The sequence below is a fragment of the Phyllobates terribilis genome, unplaced genomic scaffold, assembly GCF_046119375.1.
Source record: "Phyllobates terribilis strain yellow unplaced genomic scaffold, ASM4611937v1 Scaffold_1__5_contigs__length_1240528914, whole genome shotgun sequence".
Lineage (NCBI taxonomy): Eukaryota > Metazoa > Chordata > Amphibia > Anura > Dendrobatidae > Phyllobates > Phyllobates terribilis.
Window position 1 is genome coordinate 1078682205 of NW_027362761.1, and position 22223 is coordinate 1078704427.

A 22223-nucleotide genomic window follows, 5' to 3' on the forward strand; every position below is an offset into this window, starting at 1 on the left:
ATTCATAGTTTTGATGCCTTCAGTGTGAATGTACAATTTTCAAAGTCATGAAAATACAGAAAAATCTTTAAATGAGAAGGTATGTCCAAACTTTTGGTCTGTACTGTATATATTCAGGCTATAAGACGCACCCCCCCACACTTTCCTCCAAAATTTTAAAGGAAAAAAGTGCGTCTTATAGTCTGAAAAATACGGTTGCTGGGAAGATGCACTTAAATGTTTGGCCATGCCAAGGTGCATCGATCGCCTGTACTTGATTTGAACAGTCTTTCTGTGCTGTACTTGCCTGTATATTATATAAGTTTTATATGTATCTGGTTTAAAACAAATAGTAATAGATTTTTTTTCATTTCGTAGAACAGAGTGAGAATGGCCAAATTAATTAATACATATCACACCTATGGTGCTGCTGTCCCAAAGGTTTCCATCCAAGTCATGGATGAAGAGATCAACAACATGGAAAATGGTGAAAGCAGGTACAACATACATGTCATTTATCAGTATAGTGCAGGCATTCTCAGACAGTGCTAAAATATACATGATGAAAATCAATGCAACATATAATATACACGGGTTATGGTATAAATACATTATATGTTCTTTATATGTTACATTTTAAAGCCTCTTATAGATCTCATCAAATTACAATTTTGCCATTGGAATATTGCAACATTTTCTAAATATTTAAGTTATTACATAGTATTTATCTTGTTGATAGCAGGCTTGTAAGTAAGCAAGGAGAAAGCAATGATGCGGTACATCCAGAGGATCATATAAATTGCTACAGCATATTCTCTAGCAGGAATCGGGTGCAGACTGTTACTCCATCCCCGCACCAGTAAGTACTTCGTTGGCTATGTATGCTTAAAATAATTGACCTGAATTAGTGAAAAATTGTCTGTTTCTGTCTCCAGATAAACCGCCACATTTGTACATTGGTTGTATCAGGTTTGCAGTTATGCCCAATTCACTTGCACCGGGAAGAGCTGCAATACCAAATACAATTCATGGGCAGATATGGGACTCTTCCGGTGGTTTTATTTTTAATCCCGTGCAACTCCTTTAAATTGCAATTAGTTAAGTTTCAATTAACAAACTATTGTGAAAAGGATCATAAATACTGTAGGAAAATTCTAACTCTGCTCACTAACCACCAGAGGAAGAGATTCTTATACAGAGCTCCCAGATGGCTCGTGACAATAGTGTTTAGGAGCCTTGGACCACTGCAGGTAATGCCATGGCTCAGAAAACAGGGAAAGCCAGAGAGGAACAGATTAGCCATTGTAAGGAAAGTTGCAGATTTTGACAAAAGATATGTCTCCCCCTAGAGTTCCACCATAAATACTGAGCATCTTTTGTTTTAACAGAGAATCTGCATTGGTTTTTTTTTACTCTACGGTTTTGAGTAAAAATGTTTTTTTTTTCCCTAGTGAACAACATCTTCCTGGCACAGCTTCCGGCTGTAACACTAATAACAGTAACAATAAGGATGAGTAAGTATTCAATATATTTTGTATTGCCAATATAAACTTTAAGGAGAACCTGTCAGCACATTTTTCCATATAGAAGTAGTGGTATAACTTTTTTTTTGCAGAGATCTGATAATTCAGCGGAGAGAAATCTAGTGTAGAAGTCATATGCAAATCAGAATAGAAGTGCATTGGGGGCGTGTCACGGGATTTGTATTGTTTCTTCCAAATACATTCACCCCCAAATGCACTTCCAATGCAGGCTTCCTTCCTATGATAGAAGGAGTAGCATATTGCTAGGATATGCAATAACTAACTAATCATTGGAGCCATACCACCACAATCATCAGAATAAAGGAGCTGCTGTGCTAGTTAACGAGTTTTATCTGGAGATGCTCATTTCAGAATCAAAAGTGAGTGGTTCTGATTACAATACAACCCCACACACCTGCCAAGATCCAAGCATGACTGGCAGGTATAGTGAACATGTTCTAGTCAACAGGATAAGTTCATGATACCTGCTGATCATATATGTGTTTTAGCAGATGAGTGGGGTCGTAACATCATAAGCACCGCATACCTACACTGCAGAAGTGAGTGGCACCAAACGGTGCCAGATAACCCCTGTAAGTGCTACAGCTCCATAACTGTATTTCCTACTCATTCCCACTCCTGGTTCCCCGCTGTACTCGTACAAGGACATCGCTTGAATAACACTATTTTGCAGTTCCCTTCACAGCAGGTTGCTTAGAGCAATGATCTGCAGGGAATACATTTATTATAATTGTGTGAAAAATCCTAGCGATCTCTCATATCATGCCATGGGAGCAATCATAACATTTAATTATGTGCTAAAATAGCCTAACTAATCCATGGGTCTTTTTTAATTTCAGGGAAGAAAAAAAGAATAAGAAAAAAGAAAAAAAAGAGTATGCATTGAAATTTACAGAATTTAAAAGCTGATCTCAATTCTGTTTGTTTTTAGTTCTCAGTTAAAGCGCACCTCGTCAGCAGGGTTGTGCTTAGTAAAGCACATACACTGTCAGGTGGGCGCCGTTACACTGAGTAAAATGATACCTTGGGTGCTGAAACCCGTCCTGTGGTTCTTTTATAATCTTTACTTTAATTTCTGACACAATGATATGCATGCGCTCTGGTGCTCTCATTATGTATTCACGTATGCCTAGCTCTGCCTTTATCTAAGGGGTAACATTTCTCCTTGCAGAGAGTGACGTGTTAAGCATGTCACGTTGAGGAGACTTTTAAAGCCGCAATGCTCCTCTGGGAAATATGCAAATTGTCTCTTCAGAGAGGAAGAGAACTAGAACTCTAGTGCCACCTACAGGAATCCCAAAAATCAATAGTGGCTCTCACCCAGCCAAACCAGAACTCACACTTTGCACTGACGAGGGGCAGTACCCCGAAACACAGTGTCTGCAAATTGAGTTTCTGGTTCTGACTTATATTCTAAGTCATGTGACAAGGCTCGTTAAAGGGTCACTATTGACTTTTGGGATTGCTGCTTCCTGTAGGTGGCACTACAGTTCTGGTCCTCTTCCTCTCTGAAGAGACAATTTGCATATCTCTGGCTTCTGACAGGTCACTATGCTTTCAGTGACCTGCCTACTATTTTACTTACTGACTGTGTAATTTTTGTCTCATATTGAAATTTTCCCCCAAAGTGGCCGTGGCAGCCAGCGCAGGCGCAGTAGCATCTCGCGTTTGCAGAGAGATGTTACTGTGCACGCACGGGCGCCATTTTGTTAGAAGAAAAATAAATTTGCCTGCAGCAATAAGGCCCCCATCACCTGCGCTTGTGCAGTAGCAGTTCTCGGTTGCCGAGAGATGCTACTGCGCATGCGCTGCCCCATATTGCTGCACCCAAATTCTCTTTCCAAAAGCAAAATGGTGTCCGCGCGTGCGCAGTAACATCTCTCTGCAAACGAGAGATGCTACTGCGCCTGCGCTGGCCGCCGCAGCCATTTTGGGGGAATGTAAATTTCAATATGACACACAAATTACACAGTCAGTATGTAAAATAGTAGGCAGGTCACTGAAAGCACAGTGACCTGTCAGAAGGCAGAGATATGCATACATGAATACATAATGAGAGCACCAGAGCACGAGCATATCATTACGGCAGAACTGAAAATAAAGATTATAAAAGAACCACTGGACAGATTTAATCAACAAAGGTATCATATTAATCAGTGTAATTTCACCCATCTGACAGTGTATGTAGTTTACTATTTAGATTTGAGAGTCCTCAGTGGTTGATACCTTTTAATGTAGTTTACTAAGCACAATCCTGCTCACAGGTGAGCTTTAACATTATGGCTAATCATAACGTCTTTCATATGAGTATACAAATTGTTGTTAATTGGCAGCACATCCTCGGTGTAAACAGATGTGCTGCAGACAAAAATGACAGGAACTGGAACAAATTATTGTTTGTACAAACACCCCTCCTTTCACACAGTGAAAATGATCCTTAATGAGAAACAATTGACTTCTTATATCATCGTCACGTGCTTGTTGCAGCCAGTTTATCTGCCAGAGTAAAACCCTTGATCGTTTGAGCTCACTTACAATTATCGTTCTCGGCAGCACATCATCGTGTGTGAACAGGACATGTGCTGCCGGGAACATTGCTTCTTCATGTGCACAGAACGATCTATTACTAATCATTCCGGGCACGTCAGACGTTTGTCACTCTGTCTAGATAGGCTACTAAACGACCGCTGATTGGCAAGCATGTAGCCGATCAGGGGTGGTTTAGTGGCTGCATGTCATTTGTAAATGGACCCTTTGATTATCCTGGTCTACTCTATGTTGTTTTTAAATATCCATTTTTTTTATTTAGCAAATCTGATCATAAAAAGGAAAAGAAAAAGGACAAAGAAAAAAAGAAAGACAAGGAAAAAGTAACAAAAGACAAAAAGGAAAATGAAAAGGATAACAAGGGAAAAGAAAAAGAGAAAGAAAAGGAAAAAGAAAAATTTGACAAGGACAAAGATAAAGGCAAAGATAAAGACAAAAAAGATGAGTGAGTGGTGACTATGATCAGAAGCTGGATGCACAATATAGAGTAGAAAGAGATTGTGCAAATCTGCACATAATTTACACACGGAGAAGAATGCTTTTCCACTTTTCCACTTTAGAAATAAGAAATTTTTACTTTCAAGCCTTCCATGTTGTATTCATTCTAAGAAATGAGATGATAATATGTCTATAATATAAATTGTCTTAAAGAACTTCTTTAAAGAAGCACTCCAAACAAAGTTTTTATCCTCATAGTATATTGCAGTCATTATATTATATAGTGCTGTGTACTTACAATTGCTCATTTTGCCTTTCTACTCAGTAAATCCTTCTCTTTTCTCTGCTGTATGTAGAAACAGAAAGTCTCTTGTCCCTGCAAAAATCATTCCCTTCCTCAACTCCTCACCCAGCTGCTCCCTCCACCTACTGCCAGGCACTTTTGCAGTGACTTATGACTCATGCAGGGAAAATTGACCTCCTGTTTCTACATAGAGCTTAGAAGGATTCAGCTAGTCAGTTTTTAATGTTGTGAAGTCATAGACCTAATGGAAAACAGGAGAATTAACTGGGTAGAAGGGAAAAATGAGCAATTGTAAGTACACAGTGCTATATAATATAATGAATAGCAATATAATAAAAACTTTGATGGGAGGAGCGCTTCTTTAAAGGAATTATCTCAATGGGTAAAACTGCAAACAACTTTGCAGTTTAGCCTTTATTAAAAATCCTCTCTGTTTTCAATAATAGAGGGTTTTTTGACTTATAGCTTACTGCTCATTGGCTAGCTTACCGGCCACAACTGACGTGGCCGGCTTCCTGGGCAAGCAGAGCTCAGAAGCTAGCAGGGTCACTGGACTGGCCAGCTTCAGTGCCCTTACTGTCCTTTGATGTTGAAGAGGCAAAGCGCAGAGGCTTAGATCAGCAGAACAGAGCAGTGCCACGACCATTCTGCTGGCATGAACTATCAAGCATCTGGAGCACACTCTACCCAAGCATGCAGGAATCTGGGAGGAAGAGAAGCGGTGCGCTCCTGAAGAAAGAAGATTAGACAACGTCTAAGATGCCCCCAAAAATGGTTGTTTGGTCACTTTCACATTTTAAAGAATTGACTATAGCTAAGATGTTTGTATGTAATAAACTATGACTTTATACTTTTTTATTTCCTTTCTGCAGAAAGAAGAAACCTATTTTTGTTATTGATCCAGCCGGCAACTTATATTACAATTGGCTTTTTTGCATCACGATGCCTGTAATGTACAACTGGACCATGATTATAGCAAGGTGAACGTCTACAGCTAAAAACTCCATATGTTATATAAAAACAAATAAGGACAAGATAAACAACTAGAACCATGCGTTTTAACCCCTTCAAGTCCAAGTAAATTAATTTTCTTTTGCGCTTTTCTTTTCCTTCTCCTTCTTTCAAGAACCATTACCGTATATACTCGAGTATAAGCCGACCCAAATCTAAGCAGAGGCACCTAATTTTACCACAAAAAACTGGGAAAACTTATTGACTTCAGTATAAGCCTAGGGTGGGAAATGCAGCAGCTACTGGTAAATTTCCCCACCCTGATAAGCATTGCCCACTCATCCCCAATCCTGGTATGCATGGCCACTTCATCCCCAGTCGTGGTAAGCATTGCCCACTCATCCCCAATCCTGGTATGCATGGTCTCCTCGTCCCCAATCCTGGTATGCATGGCCCCCTCATCCCCAATCCTGGTATGCATGGCCCCCTCATCGCCAATCCTGGTATGCATGGCCCCCTCATCCTCAATCCTGGTATGCATGGCACCCTCATCCCCAATCCTGGTATGCATGGCCCTCTCTTCCCCAATCCTGGTATGCATGGACCCCTGTTTGGTATGCATGGACCCCTGTCCTGGTATGCATGAACTCCTGTCCTGTTATGCATGGACTACTGTCCTGTTATGCATGGACCCCTGTCCTGGTATGCATGGACCCCTGTCCTGGTATGCATGGACCCCTCATCTCCTTCCGGGTAAGCATGGCCCCCCATCAGCATCCCCATCCTGGTAAACATGGCCCCCCTATCCTGGTATACATGGCCCCCCATCACTGCACACATGAAAAAATAAACACTCCTACTCACCTTCCTTCCCACTGCTCCAGCGCTGCGTCCTGTTCTGCCAGCAGCAGCTGATCTTAGGATCTGAGCAGCGTATGACATCACTGCCATGCGCCCTCAGACGCTGAGGTGAGCTGCGAGGATATTCACTCCTCTCCACGCCAGGCCTATGGGCGTGGAGAGGAGTGAATATTCATTTTCTTTAATAGCACGCACTGTCAGCACTGGCCACAGATCTGGCTGTGGTTCTGCAATCCTCTGTGCCCGCTACTAATGAGAATGAATATTCACTCTTATCTATGCCCATGGGAGTGGAGAAGAGTGAATATTCATACTTTCTAATAGCGGGCACAGATGCGCTGCTGACAGTGTGTACTATTAAAGAAAATTAATATTCACTCCTCTCCACTCCCATGGGCGTGGAGAAGAGTAAATATTCATTTTCTTTAGTAGCGGGCAAACATGGTATCTGCAGCAGCCGGCTACAGCCTGTGCCCCGCTCCTTCGCCGTCGCCAACCCCCCACCACCACCTTCAACAGCCGTAATTATATATACTCGAGAAGTATATACTCGAGTATAAGCTGAGGGGGGCTTTTTCAGCCTAAAAAATGTGCTGAAAAAGTTGGCTTGTTCTCGAGTATATACGGTACTTTTTTTTATCTATTGACACAGCCATATGAGGGCTTGGTTTTTGCAAAATGATTTGTGGTTTTGAATATAAGCTGAACCACAATGTATTGAAAAACAGGAAAAAAAATCCAAGTGGGTTGAGAAATTTACAGTTCCGCCATTGTATTGGGGTTTTTACTTTAACCATTATTACTGTGCAGTGTAATGACCTGGTAATTTAATTCTACTGGTCAGTTCAATTGCACAGCAGGCACCTGAGAGTAACGAACATGATCAGAGCTAATACCAATCCCAAAAGTTTAACCTCTTCAGCCAGGGGTGGGCATTTCATTTTCCCAAGGGGCCACATGAGAAACTGTGACTTTTGGGGAGGGCCGAACTAAAAGGCCAAACTTAATTCTGCTTATTATGATTATTTTATATTATCTTAATTTGTATCAATTAATATGGAGCAGAATTAAGTCTGGTGACTTGCTGCTACTGCTAATACGTGTTAAGATAGGGCTTATTGTAACTTATTCTTACCTATAGCGGCTAATCAAAACCATATAATTTACAAATTTTTATAAAATGTATAAAAAGGAGTAAATCATTCTGTTCCTATTATGCTGTCCTTGTACTTTGATAAACAGTTTCTCCACACAGTATGATGCCCTCACACACAGTATGATGCCCCAGTCACACCCACACAGGACAATGTCCCACAACATCCTCTCACACTCTATGATTGACTCCACAGCACCCTCAGACAGTAAGATGTGCCCACAGCTCAACCACACATACAGCATAATGAACCCACACACAGAATAATGGACCACACAGTATAATTGACCCCATAGTCTCCCCCACAGCATAACTGACCTCACAGCACCCCACACAAAGTATGATGGACTCATTGTCGGACTGGAGTACCAAGGGCCCACCAGTAACGTCAACTCCAGGGTCCCACTTTTCAGCTACATGCAAATATGACTTTACCCTCATTCACATTTCTATAGTAATAAACTGGGTAGATTGTTAAATTAATACGATGCTGCTTTTGTCTCTACATAGTGATTCAAGTATATTGTGCCAAGTACTGCTCATATAAAAGGGCGGTGGCCCACTCTCGCATGGGGGGTCCACCAAAGGATCCTCCTGTTCTCCTATGGGCCAGTCCAAGCCTGGATGGACCCCAGACAACATAATGGACCTCACAGCTCACCAAACAGCATGATAAAATCCACAGTTTCCCACACATAATATAATAATGGACCGCACAGCTCCCCCACACACACAGGATATGTTGCCCCCACAAGTTTTTGTCCTAACACAGTATGATGGCCACCACACAATCACAATCCACTGTAGTCTCTCCACGTAGTATTATGGCCCCATGCAAAATCTGACTGTTAATTAAAAAACATTAAAAAAAATAAAACTTCTCACCTAACTGCATTCCCTCTGACGCACTGCTCCAATCTGTGCACTGAGGCTCCATGTAACAGGTGCAATATAGTGACATCATCGTGCACGCTGCATCCAGCTCCATACTCATAGGCTGAATAGTATAAATTGAGATGTGGAGGTGGGGAGGACTTTGTTGTACTGCTTGCTGTCTCCGGTGTTTTGCACAGGAGCAGCCAATGGAGTGGATGTGACCACACATTCTTCCCCCACATGATGTGATGCGTGCCAATGGCCTTTGTGCTTGTATACCTATGAAGCCTGTGTTGCAGTGTATTGTGTAGGCAATCAGGTGCTTGAAGGTTCATATTTACTAAGGGCACTGATTAATTTACTAATACTAATAAATATACAGTATATGATATAAAAGTTTAAATAAAAACAATTAACATATTTGATTTTGCTACATGCATAATTTTCCAAACTAAGAAAATATTAAAGTAATTATCCGATATGGTGAATGTGAAAACAGGATAAAAAAGTGTAGTGGCAGAATTGCTGTTTCTTGGTTACTTTGCTTTCCCCCAAAAAAGCCATCAAAATAGATTAGAAAGTTGCATGCACCAAAAATGGTAAATAAAACTACAGTGTGCTACAAAAAAAACAAACCCTCAAGCAACTCTATTGTCTGAAAAATAAGAAAAAAATATGTCTCACAAAATATGGAGGCTAAAACCAAATTCTTTCCGAGTTTTTTTTTCATTTCTTGTAAGTAGTTAAAAAAAAAGGCTACTATATACATTTGCTACCTTATAACCACACTTAGTCTTAGAAGAAACTTATCAGATCATGAAAAAAAAAACAACAGCAAAATTTATTTAATCCGAAGTCCCTGGTCCTTGTGTGGCCAGTCCTGAACCCGAAGTCCCTGGTCCTTGTGCGGCCAGTCCTAAACCCATAGTCCCTGGTCCTTGTGCAGCCAGTCCTGAACCCGAAGTCCCTTCTCCTTGTGCGGCCACTCCTAAACCAGTAGCCCCTGGTCCTTGTGCGGCCAGTGTCCTGTACCCGAAGTCCCTGGTCCTTGTGAGGCCAATCCTGAACCCGAAGTCCCTGGTCCTTGTTTGGCCAGTCCTGAACCCAAAGTCCCTGGTCCTTGTGCGGCCAGTGCCTGAACCTTGTCCCCTGGTCCTTGTGTGGCCAGTCCTGAATCTGAAGTACCTAGTCCTTGTGCGGCCATTCCTGAACCCGTAGTCCCTGCTCCTTGTGCGGCCAGTGTCCTGAACCTGAAGTCCCTGGTCCTTGTGCGGCCAGTGTCCTGAACCCGAAGTCCCTGGTCCTTGTGGGGCCAGTGTACTGAACCCGATGTCCCTGGTCCTTGTGAGGCCACTTCTAAACCCGAAGTCCCTAGTCCTTGTGCACCCAGCCCTGATCCCGATGTCCCTGGTCATAGTGCAGCCAGTGCCTGAACTTTGACCCCCGCTCCTTGTGGGGCCAGTCCTGAATCTGAAGCACCTAGTCCTTGTGTGGCCAGTCCTGAATCTGAAGTCTCTGGTCCTTGTGCAGCGAGTCCTGAACCAGAAGTCCCTGGTCCTAGTACGACCACTTCCTTAAAGAAGTTGGCCACAACTTTTTATTATGCCCCCAATGTATCCCCCTGGGGTCCATAAGTGTCTTTGTAATTACCTTCTGTTGCAGTTTCTGCCTGTGAGCGGCGCTATCCCTGGCCACTCACAGGCATCACGTGACCCCCTGCTGATGTCACGTCAAGTGAGATGTGACATCAGTGACGCGGTCCCCGCGGTGGCTGCTGGGTTGTGGGCGGGGTTATCCCACGCGTCACACCCAGCATCCACCGCACGCTTTCCTGATGAATGAGGAGAGGAATAGCGCGCGGTGGATGCCGGGTGTGACTCGCGGGGTAACTCTGCCCACAACCCAGCAGCCACCGGTGGAACGCAGAAGACAGAGACGCCCGGCTGCATCCGGAATCATGACATGACATCAGCGGATGTCAGAGCCGGCTGCAGCCGGGGGTCACGTGATGCCTGTGAACGGTCACCAATAGCGCCGCTCACAGGCAGTAACTCCTACAGAAGCTAATGACAAAGACACTTATGGGCCCCAGGGGGATACATTGTGGGGGGAATAATAAGTAGTGGACAACCCCTTTAACCTTGTCCCCCGGTCCGTGTGTGGCCAGTCCATGAATCAGTATCCTAGATCCATGTGTATGAACGTGTGCCTATACGAGTATTCCGTGTATCCGTACTGTCCTAACAGTCTCCAAATCAGCCCTGTCTGAGACTTCGTGTCAGTAACCGTTCTGCACAGAATCCTGAACCTAGTAGTCTGAATGGAGCCCGAGTCTGTGTCCGTGTCAGTAACAGTTCTACAGAGGATCCAGGGCTTAGTAGTCTGAACGGAGCCCTAGTCCTATCCGTCTCTATGTACCTGACCCATGGTCAACAGCAACAGTATCGGGGACTGCCTAGGAGTGGTACCTGGTGGCTACCTGCAGCCAAGGCTGACTCCACCATCAGTTGAGCCAGTAAACACCTGGTAGCCGCTTAGCGACGCCCCTCCTAGGTAAGCCCGGCCCAAAGGCACAGTAGGTCCACGAACCATGTGCGTAACACACTCACTACATACTGAACAGTGACTTAAGCCATGTCTCTATGACTAAAAGCCAGAGGCTGCTGGGAGGAATAAAGCTCATTTTCTCCTAGTAGTGGGGCTCTCAGTGCTGGTGGGACGGCTTGTATACTTTTTTTGATCAAAAATAGTTCACTAAGTACCCTATATTTATTATGCAACTTTGCTTTACATTTATATATAATGATGGTAGGGTATGAGATATATTTTTGTCTTTTGTAGGTTTTGCTTCTTTTTGCTAGTGTGAACATGCTCCTATTTCTTGCATGTCTACCATCTTAGACCTCAGTTCACATTGCCTGTTTTTTTGTCTTGTTTGCATTCTGTGCAATTTAAGGGTGTGGCATCCCCTTTGTTGAGCTGATTAGTATATGTGTAGCTTACCACGGGCCTAGGTGGTCTGGAGTTGGGACCCGGTCCTATTTGTCTACCCTTTTATATGCATTACTTCAACTTTGATATACAGTAAGGTTTTTAATATAGGCAGTATAGGTACCGTCCCAATTTAGGGTCACCTTGCTGCTGGTGGGACGGCTTGTATACTTTTTTTGATCAAAAATAGTTCACTAAGTACCCTATATTTATTATGCAACTTTGCTTTACATTTATATATAATGATGGTAGGGTATGAGATATATTTTTGTCTTTTGTAGGTTTTGCTTCTTTTTGCTAGTGTGAACATGCTCCTATTTCTTGCATGTCTACCATCTTAGACCTCAGTTCACATTGCTTAGAATCCTGAACCTAGTAGTCTGAATGGAGCCCGAGTCTGTGTCCGTGTCAGTAACAGTTCTACAGAGGATCCAGGGCTTAGTAGTCTGAACGGAGCCCTAGTCCTATCCGTGTCTATGTACCTGACCCATGGTCAACAGCAACAGTATCGGGGACTGCCTAGGAGTGGTACCTGGTGGCTACCTGCAGCCAAGCCTGACTCCACCATCAGTTGAACCAGTAAACACCTGGTAGCCGCTTAGCGACGCCCCTCCTAGGTAAGCCCGGCCCAAAGGCACAGTAGGTCCACGAACCATGTGCGTAACACACTCACTACATACTGAACAGTGACTTAAGCCATGTCTCTATGACTAAAAGCCAGAGGCTGCTGGGAGGAATAAAGCTCATTTTCTCCTAGCAGAGGGGCTCTCAGTGCCACGGCTGCACGGCTTTAGGACACTATTAACCTGAAGATTAACCACACATCTGCAGCTTAATAGAATTTTTTGACATGACAGGTTCACTTTAAGTTGTCACTCATTTCTTGAGATAAGTCCATTACATACATATTAAAAGTCTTTTCCATGTTATAAGCTTGGATAAACTTACAATTATGTGGAAACTAACACATTATTTTTTATGTTTTCTTACACAGTTTCAATATTTTCTGCTTTACAGACCTTGTATCCACTGGCGCGGGCATTATAAATTCCCTCTCAATATGTGAAATACTAAATCCACAAAAGCACAACGACAACATACCAATCACATGCAGACGCTAGGCAGATGTCCATGGTGGGATTTAAATCCAGGACCCCAGCGCTAACCCCTGAGCCACCATATTATTCCCATATTCTATAAAATGTGCAATTCTAGTAATATTTGCCTCACCATTGGCTTTTTTAGGTGACCTTTTTACACTAATCAACTCTTCGGCCCGGATTCATCAAAGGGGCGTGTAGGAGTCAGATGGTCCAGATTCATTAAGAGATTAATGCCTAATGAATCAAGAGTGCCTGACGAGTGTCATCCATCTCCATGAGCCTGGCCAAGAATTTTACTCCTGTCATAGCGTAGAGTAGGATTTCTGACACAAGGAACACCACAACTCATCCTAAATTAGACAAGCTGTCATTCCCCGCAGCCCCCAGTCACGCTCCAGCTCTGTCCATTTTGTCAGAACTAGGAGAAACTGGCAAGAAAATGCCAACATTTGCAAAATTTGTGTGTAAATCCAAGTTCTGGGAAAAAAATGTGACTTTTCAGAACAATTTATGCCAGAAATTGCTTTAATAAATTGGCCCCCTTGTTTATTGAATTTAGTCTAGACTCTAGGACTGTTTGTGATCACACATTAGTTGTAAGACTTAAGCCATGTTCACACATGCAGTATTTGCTCAGTATTTAAACATCCGTATTTGTAAGCCCAAATCAGGAGTGGGTGAAAAATGCAGAAGTGGTTTTTATTATACTTTTCATCTGATTGTTCCAATCCTGGTTTTGGCTTATAAATACTGATGTAAAATACTGACCAAATACTGAACGTGTGAATGTGGTGAAAGTGGAATTAATTGTTGTTTTGTAAACATTTACTAAATTTAGTTATATTATGTATTTTTTGTATTTTTCATTCATCTTTGAACAGTTGCATGGAAAACCTTACCTTTGTAATTTATTTTTATCTACCTTTGTCAGATGGACAGCATATTTCAAAAAATGTTTTAATATTTTGTAACATTTGATAGCTTCTTTCATTTTGCAGAGCTTGTTTTGATGAACTCCAGCAGGATTACCTGGAATTGTGGTTCCTTCTTGACTACCTATCAGATGTCATCTATATTGCAGATATGTTTGTAAGAACAAGAACAGGTAAACCTAACAATCTATACAAAAATGTGCCAAACGCGCAAAGTGGAAAAAGTATAAAAATATAAATTTATTCAAACAGAAATAGACAGAACATACAGTGCTCCGCATAAAAAAGTACACCGCATTTGAAAAGTAAGATTTTAATCAATATCTCACTGAACACAAGAACAATTTTCAAAATGTTGACAAGACTGAGCTTCATAGAACATTTCTTTAGCCCATAAAATGAGAGTAAAGTTAATAAAACTTTCATAACAAAATCTTTACTTTTACTCAAATAAGTTGATGGAAAAATGAACACACTCCACATCAAAAAATACTACATCTATGATCGCCATGATTTTTAAGGACAGCACCAAGTCTTCTAGGCATGGAATGAACAAGTTGGCGACATATTGAAACATCTATCTTTTTCCATTCTTCAAGAACGACCTTCTTTAGAGCCTGGATGGTGGATGGAGAGTGATGTCAATTTGTCTTTTCAGAATACCCCATAGGTGTTCGATTTGGTCAAGATCAGGAGACATTTGGCCACTGAATCACTTTCACTCGGTTCTTCTTTAAAAATGCAACAGTGGCCTAGATGTGTGTTGGATCATTGTCATGCTGGAAAAGTGCACGTCTAGCAAGGGCACGGAGTGATGGGAGCATCTTCTCTTTCCATATAGAGCAGCACATCTGTAAATTCATGACACCATCAATGAAATGTAGCTCCCTCACACAAGCAGAAGTCATGCAGCCCCCCATAAGGACACTGACACCACCATGTTTCACTGTAGGTGCCATGCATTTTTCTATGTACTCCTCACCTTTGTGACACAATACAGTTTTGAGCCATCAGTTCCAAAAACATTTATTTTGGTCTACTTTGTCTCTTTACTCCAGAATATGGTTGTAGTCAGCAACCAGCGGTTGGGAAAAGCACTAACTGTACTGCTTTCCCCAGCCACCATAAAATTTAATTCGGGTATGTGTCACACAGATGTCATCCGTGTGTCATCAGTGTGCACGTGTGTGGCATGCATTTCCTCCGTGGTGGCTGAAAAAAATGACGTTTGCAGGTTTTTCACACAGACACATGGTCTGTGTGAAAAACCTGACGTGTGTGCACCACCATTGATTGCAAAGGGTGTGCGTGTTTCCGCATTTGCGGTCCTTAAAAAATGGACTGTATAAGGACATAAAAAAAGTCGTGTGAAGGGGATCTTAGGGTGAGTTCAGAAGTGGCAGAGTTGTTGAAGATTTTTCGTGCTGGTTCTACATCAGAGATCTGCCATAATTTGCAATACATTGTATCTGGATGGGGTTCTAAAATATCCACATGGAATTCACTGCATGCATATTATTTTGTAGAAATAATGTTGAACCTCACAGTGGATTTGGCGCTTTGCAATGAAGTTTGCATCAATTGTTTAAAACTGGTTCTAACTTGCTCATATATTGTAATACCATCCAGCAATCACAGATACAATGAAAAGCCAAAGCATTAATGTTGACAAAAGTATGAAACCAATAAAACATGATTTTCTTTAGTTTCTTTTTTTAGCTGATTAAAGACAATGTAATAACTTTGAAGACCCAAAATTAACAAATGACAAAATTTGAGGCACTTGTGGCAAATATGAATTTAGCTATGATTATTGTTAGAAATATCAAAGTAAAAGTAACATTAGGAGAACCCATTAGGCGGCGAGAAGAAATTACGTATATTATTATACAATTTTGTTAATAGGCAAACTGGCTACCTGTATTTCCATGCTAGTAATGCAGATAATTATGTTCACAATTAAAAGAGTTCAAAGTTTATTAATTTCTAGAAACACAGACAGTTTAAAAACCCACAGAGATCATCTGGTTCATCGATTGTATATAAAATAAATAGGCATTCACAGTATGTCTGAATTTGCTTTAAAGAAGCACTCCCTATTTTACGACCTAAACCTGTGTACATGTTAGTGTAATGTAGTGCGAGTGTATTAATATAGTCACGTACTGTCCTCTTCTCCGGGATCCAGCGCCGCTCTGCTCCTCTTCTCAGTGATGTCACCGCTCTGCAGACTCTCTTGGTCACACTGCGCTCTGCATGACCTGGAAGTGGCTTTTACAATCTAAGCCTTTGAAGCTTTAGAACGAGGCCCCATAGTCTAACATGGTAAAACAGACTTCCCGCTCACATATAGAACGCTATGTGATCCAGAGAGTCTGAATAGCCGGCACATGACTCAGAAGAGGAGCACAACGGTGATCGTTGAGTATATTACCACATGCAACTATCCTCTTCAAAGAATCAAGAGGACTAGAATTCTAGTGCCATCTATTGGGGGTGGAAATCGTAAAAGGCAATATCGACCCTTTTTGAGTCTTGCTACATGACTAAGGATAAAAAGCCAAACTGGGAACTCCATTTGCAGACGTGTGGTTTGGGGTATTTACCCCTCTTCAGTGAAAAGCAAAAGGTCTGACTAAGCTAGGTGAGAGGCTTCTGATGTGATCTTAGGGGAAACATTTCTCCTTATGGAGGGTGCAAAGTCGACATAGGTTATGCAATGCCCCTCTAGGTATTTAAATATGAAACTATCCTTTTCAGAGAGGAACTCTAGTGCCACCTATATATTGAAAGTTTAACAAGCCTTGTCACATGACTCATGATATATTAACACACTAACATTTATACAGGTTCAGGGAATAAAAAGAATTTACGGAAGTGCTTCTTTCTTTAACTGTTTGTAAGTATACATTTTTGGCGAAGCCTGCTATGCGTATAACCAAAATGCTATTAGAGAAAAGAACCATTCTCTTACTCTCCCAGAACAAATTTCACTGAGCAATAGGGCTGGGCAATTAAATTAATTTGCCGTTGGAGGTCAATTTGTGCCAAAATCGAGAAGTTGATTTTAATTCTGCCCCCTCTGCTCCTGGCAGTGCTCTTTATCATGACCTAAGGATAGGTCATCAATGCTCAAGTAGTGGACAACCTCTAAGTTTCAGAAGAGTAGCAAATAAGCAGTAGTTGCATCTCCATAAAAGCTTCTCTGCCCCTTGCATCTTCTGTTCTTCAGTGCTTAAAGGGGTTTCCTCACAAACAAAAGTTCATTTTAATCAATAGATCTTGGAATGATCATAAGTTCCACAATTTAATGTATTTAAATAAAATGTTCCTGTGCTGAGATAATCTTATAAATGTGCCCCTGCTGTGTACTGTGTAATGGCTGTGTCTGACTGTGGAGGAACATGGTCTGATCATACCACAGCTCCTGGGCAGGGGAGGAAACAAGAGAGTATACAGACATTACAGTACAGGATCAAAGCTGATTCTTTCTTAGAAGCAAAACATTGTTTAAAAACAGGCAGTGAAATTTTTTACCTCACAAAAAGAATCAGTTATGATCCCCTGCTATAATGTCTGTATACTCTTTTGCTTTCTCCCCTACCCAGGAGATGTGGTATGATCAGACCATGTTCTGTACACGGTCAGACACAGCCATTACACAGCAGGGGCACATTTGTAAGATTATCTCAGCACAGGAACATTTAATTTAAACACATCCAATTGTGGAAGTTATTATTCCAAGATCTATTAATTAAAGTTAACTTGGGAAAACCCCTTTAACTGTTATCAGGAACTCTGGTTCTCCTTCTCTGTATGAGGGTATGTGCCCACGATCATGAAATGCTGCGGGTTTGACGGTGCGTATTTATGCAGCGTCAAACCTACTGTCAAGCAAGGTGTGGGAAAGGGAGCCCAGACTTTAGGGAAAAGTGGAGACCTCCTAGGTTGATCTAGCGTCACCCTGTCTCCCCTAACATCCCTGTATTTGCTCATCACCAATCGCCGCATGTGTGTCTCGCCCTGTCTTTCCCTGGCGTATGGCTCAGGCTAGGGAAGGGTGGAGATGAGCACTAGTCGATCTCCACTATACACTATAGACAACAATGGTGGACAAACAGGGGGAAATTGCTTAGCTTTAGACGAATCCAGACAAATGCACACACTTCCTCAAGCTCTAGAGAGGATGAGGTACAGCTCTTGCTAAATCCTTCACAATACTAAGGAATATCGCCAGCATCTCCCTTTGAAACACAGCAGGTATTTATACATCCAGGCAGGGTGTTAATTAGCCAAAGGGAGGTAGCCACTGGGTCCTAGAGACAGCCTCTAAGAAGATGTTTGTAATGACAAATGCAGAGATCTCCTGCAACCAACTGCAGGGCGACTGTCACCTGTGACACATACAGCGTCCACATGTTTCCGCATAGTGTATGGTATTTCTAGAAATCCCATGTCCACTATGCATGCATCTGAGGCTGTGGATCACCCGCGGACACTGACATGCGGCGCGTCTTTCAAGACCGCAGCATGTCAATTTCTCTTGTGGAGTGCTAGTCTCCGTAACAGAAATTTGACCACTAGAAAGTATTGAATGCGGTAAAAATAGTGATTGATTAATTCTGTCCTAGGCCTAAAAGATTTTGTGTGGTAGGCTGGGTTCACAAGAGCACATGCAAAATCATCCATTTTACGTCAAGAAAAGACTGATGATTTTTCATCCTTATTGTCATGCATATGCAATCCGTAAGTCATCCAGGTATCCGTTTTTTACACCCATATGCTTATATCCATTTTGTAAGTCCATATGGCATCCACATGAACAATTTAATAAATAAAGGGCAGATATCTTTACAATTGTGTGAAAAACATATGATATGTGGATGGTAACCCATATGTGATCTGTTTTTGCGCACCCATTGACTTATAATGGGTGTGATCCAAAATACAGTCCAAAGTAGCGAATGCTGAGAATTTTTTACATGCAAACCATAGGTCCTTGTGTAATAACGTTCAAGCGAGCTACCACATTTGCATTGCTCAGTGTGCAGTCTGTATGCTAATCCTTTCGTATATGGACAGTACACAGATGTTTATTTATGTTTGTCTGAATGAGCCCTTAGACGTTCTACTTTATTAACACCATTTCTTCTCATTCAAGGTTATTTGGAACAAGGTCTTCTGGTCAGCGATGAAGGAAAACTTAGGGACAAGTATAAAATGACTTTACAGTTTAAGTTGGATGTGATATCCATTATACCAACAGATATATTGTATTTTAAATTTGGACTAAACTATCCAGAGCTCAGACTTAATAAATTGCTACGAGTTGCTCGTATGTTCGAGTTTTTCCAGCGAACTGAAACAAGGACCAACTACCCCAACATCTTCAGGATTTCTAACCTCATCATGTACATTGTCATCATCATTCACTGGAATGCTTGCGTCTACTATTCCATCTCTAAAGCTATAGGATTTGGAGAAGATTCATGGGTTTACCCTAACACTTCACACCCTGAATATGGCCGTTTAGCTAGGAAATATGTATACAGTCTTTACTGGTCAACCCTGACTCTAACTACTATTGGGGAAACTCCTCCTCCTGTGCAAGATTCGGAGTTTTGGTTTGTAGTTGCTGATTTCTTAGTAGGAGTATTGATTTTCGCCACCATCGTTGGTAATGTCGGATCCATGATTTCAAACATGAATGCCGCCAGAGCAGAGTTCCAGAGTCGGATAGACGCAATTAAACAGTATATGCATTTTCGGAAAGTCAGCAAAGACTTAGAAAAACGAGTGATTAAGTGGTTTGATTATTTGTGGACAAATAAGAAAGCCGTTGATGAAAGAGAAGTGTTGAAGTACCTACCTGACAAGTTAAGAGCAGAAATTGCTATCAATGTCCATCTAGACACACTAAAGAAAGTCAGAATCTTTGCAGATTGCGAAGCTGGACTCTTGATTGAACTTGTATTAAAGCTTCAACCTCAGGTTTACAGTCCTGGGGATTACATATGTAGGAAAGGAGACATTGGACGAGAAATGTACATTATCAAAGAAGGTAAACTCGCTGTCGTGGCAGATGATGGAATTACACAATTTGTGGTGTTGAGTGATGGCAGCTATTTTGGAGAGATCAGTATTCTAAACATCAAGGGCAGTAAAGCTGGTAATAGAAGAACAGCAAACATTAAGAGTATTGGATATTCTGATCTTTTTTGCTTGTCCAAAGATGACTTAATGGAAGCGCTCACTGAATATCCAGATGCTAAGGCCATGCTTGAGGAAAAGGGAAGGCAAATTCTAATGAAAGATGGTTTACTTGACATGGACATTGCTAATGCAGGAGCGGATCCCAAAGACATTGAAGAGAAAGTTGCTCACATGGAAGGTTTAGTTGAAAATCTGCAAACAAAATTTGCAAGACTGTTGGCGGAGTATGACTCCGCACAACAGAAACTTAAAAAGAGGGTGACCCAAATAGAAGAAATGTTAAAGCCGGGTCCTGAAGTTGTTGAGACTGTAGAAATGGAGGCACCAAAAGAAGTAGAGCCTCCTCCAAATGAATAATTAAATGAATGTACAACTAACTGGCTGAGGGACTTTGTCATTAAATGATTGCAACTAACCTTTACTCACGGTATTAAAGTTTGGTACAATGAACTGTCATCAGAAACTTTTGTACAGTCTTGAATCTGTCATTCATTTTAATAGGGTATTTATGACTGTACAATGCCGGACAAATAGTGTTGAAGAGTTAAGGAACAGCATACAAAAAAGATGAACTATTAAAAAATATATATTTTATATATTAGAATTTTCTTAAAAGAATAGTTTGCTAAAAAAAAATAACAATGGAGTACATCTACAGTATCACATACGCAACAGAATGACCATCTGAAAAACACAAGTTACCATGAAAATTACGCTGTTACTTAGGTTGAAAGACAAGTCCATCAAGTTTTCCATTCAATACTAAATTATTAATAATCATTAGATAAAAATTTAGACCTTTATTAAATGCTAAGAAATATCTATACAGTGGGGAAAAAAAAGGATTTAGTCAGCCACCAATTGAGCAAGCTCTCCCACTTAAAAAGATGAGAGAGCCTTTTAATTGACATCATAGGTAGACCTCAACTATGAGAGACAAAATGAGAAAACAAATCCTAAAAATCACAGTCTGATTTGGAAAGAAATTTTTTTCAAATTTTGGTGGAAAATAAGTATTTGGTCAATTACAAAAGTTCATCTCAACACTTTGTTATATATCCTTTGTTGGCAATGACAGAGGTCAAACGTTTTCTGTAAGTCTTCACAAGGTTGGCACACACTGTTGCTGGTATGTTGGCCCATTCTTCCATGCAGATCACTTCTAGATCAGTGATGTGTTGGGGCTGTCGCTGGGCAACACGGACTTTCAACTCCCTCCAAAGGTTTTCTATAGGGTTTAGATCTGGAGACTGGCTAGGCCACTCCAGGACCTTAAAATGCTTCTTATGAAGCCACTCCTTCGTTGCCCTGGCGGTGTGCTAGGGATCATTGTCATGTTGAAAGACCCAGCCACATTTCATCTTCAATGCCCTTGCTGATGGAAGGTTTGAACTCAAAATTTCACGATACATGGCCCCATTCATTCTTTCATGTACACAGATCAGTCGTCCTGGTCCCTTGGCAGAGAAACAGCCCCAAAGCATGATGTTGTCACCCCCATGCTTCACAGTAGGTATGGTGTTCTTTGGATGCAACTCAGCATTTTTCTCCTCCAAACACGACGAGTTGTGTTTCTACCAAACAGTTCTACTTTGGTTTCATCTGACCATATGACATTCTCCCAATACTCTTCTGGATCATCCAAATGCTCTCTAGCAAACTTCAGACGGGCCCAGACATGTAATGGCTTAAGCAGGGGGACACGTCTGACACTGCAGGGTCTGAGTCCCTGGCGGCGTAGTGTGTTACTGATGGTAGCCTGTGTAATGTTGGTCCCAGCTCTCTGCAGGTCATTCACTAGGTCCCCCCGTGTGGTTCTGGGATTTTTACTCACCGTTCTTGAGATCATTTTGACCCCACGGGGTGAGATCTTGTGTGGAGCCCCAGATCGAGGGAGATTATCAGTGGTCTTGTATGTCTTCCCTTTTCTAATTATTGCTCCCACAGTTGATTTCTTCACACCAAGCTGCTTGCCTATTGCAGATTCAATCTTCCCAGCCTGGTGCAGGGCTACAATTATGTTTCTGGTGTCCTTCGACAGCTCTTTGGTCTTCACAATAGTGGAGTTTGGAGTGTGACTGTTTGAGGTTGTGGACAGGTGTCTTTTATACTGATAAGTTCAAACAGGTGCCAGTACTACAAGTAATGAGCGGAGGACAGAGGAGCCTCTTTAAGAAGAAGTTACAGTTCTGTGAAAGCCAGAAATCTTGCTTGTTTGTAATTGACCAAATACTTACTTTCCACCAAAATTTGAAAAAAATTTCTTTACAAATCAGACAATGTGATTTTCAGGATTGTTTTCTCATTTTGTCTCTCATAGTTGAGGTCTAC

The 22223-nt window shown here is 41.6% G+C and overlaps 1 protein-coding gene across 1 annotated transcript; it reads left to right on the top strand.

Annotated features, from left to right (window-relative positions):
• The first annotated feature begins 369 nt into the window (after positions 1 to 369).
• Positions 370 to 20249, top strand: CNGA1 (cyclic nucleotide gated channel subunit alpha 1). Its single transcript, XM_073650742.1, has 8 exons — positions 370 to 476; positions 722 to 838; positions 1431 to 1493; positions 2363 to 2398; positions 4333 to 4515; positions 5685 to 5792; positions 13746 to 13852; positions 18841 to 20249. Exons 1-8 carry the CDS (start codon positions 370 to 372, stop codon positions 20247 to 20249), a joined length of 2130 nt encoding a protein of 709 aa, XP_073506843.1.
• Positions 20250 to 22223: the final 1974 nt, after the last annotated feature.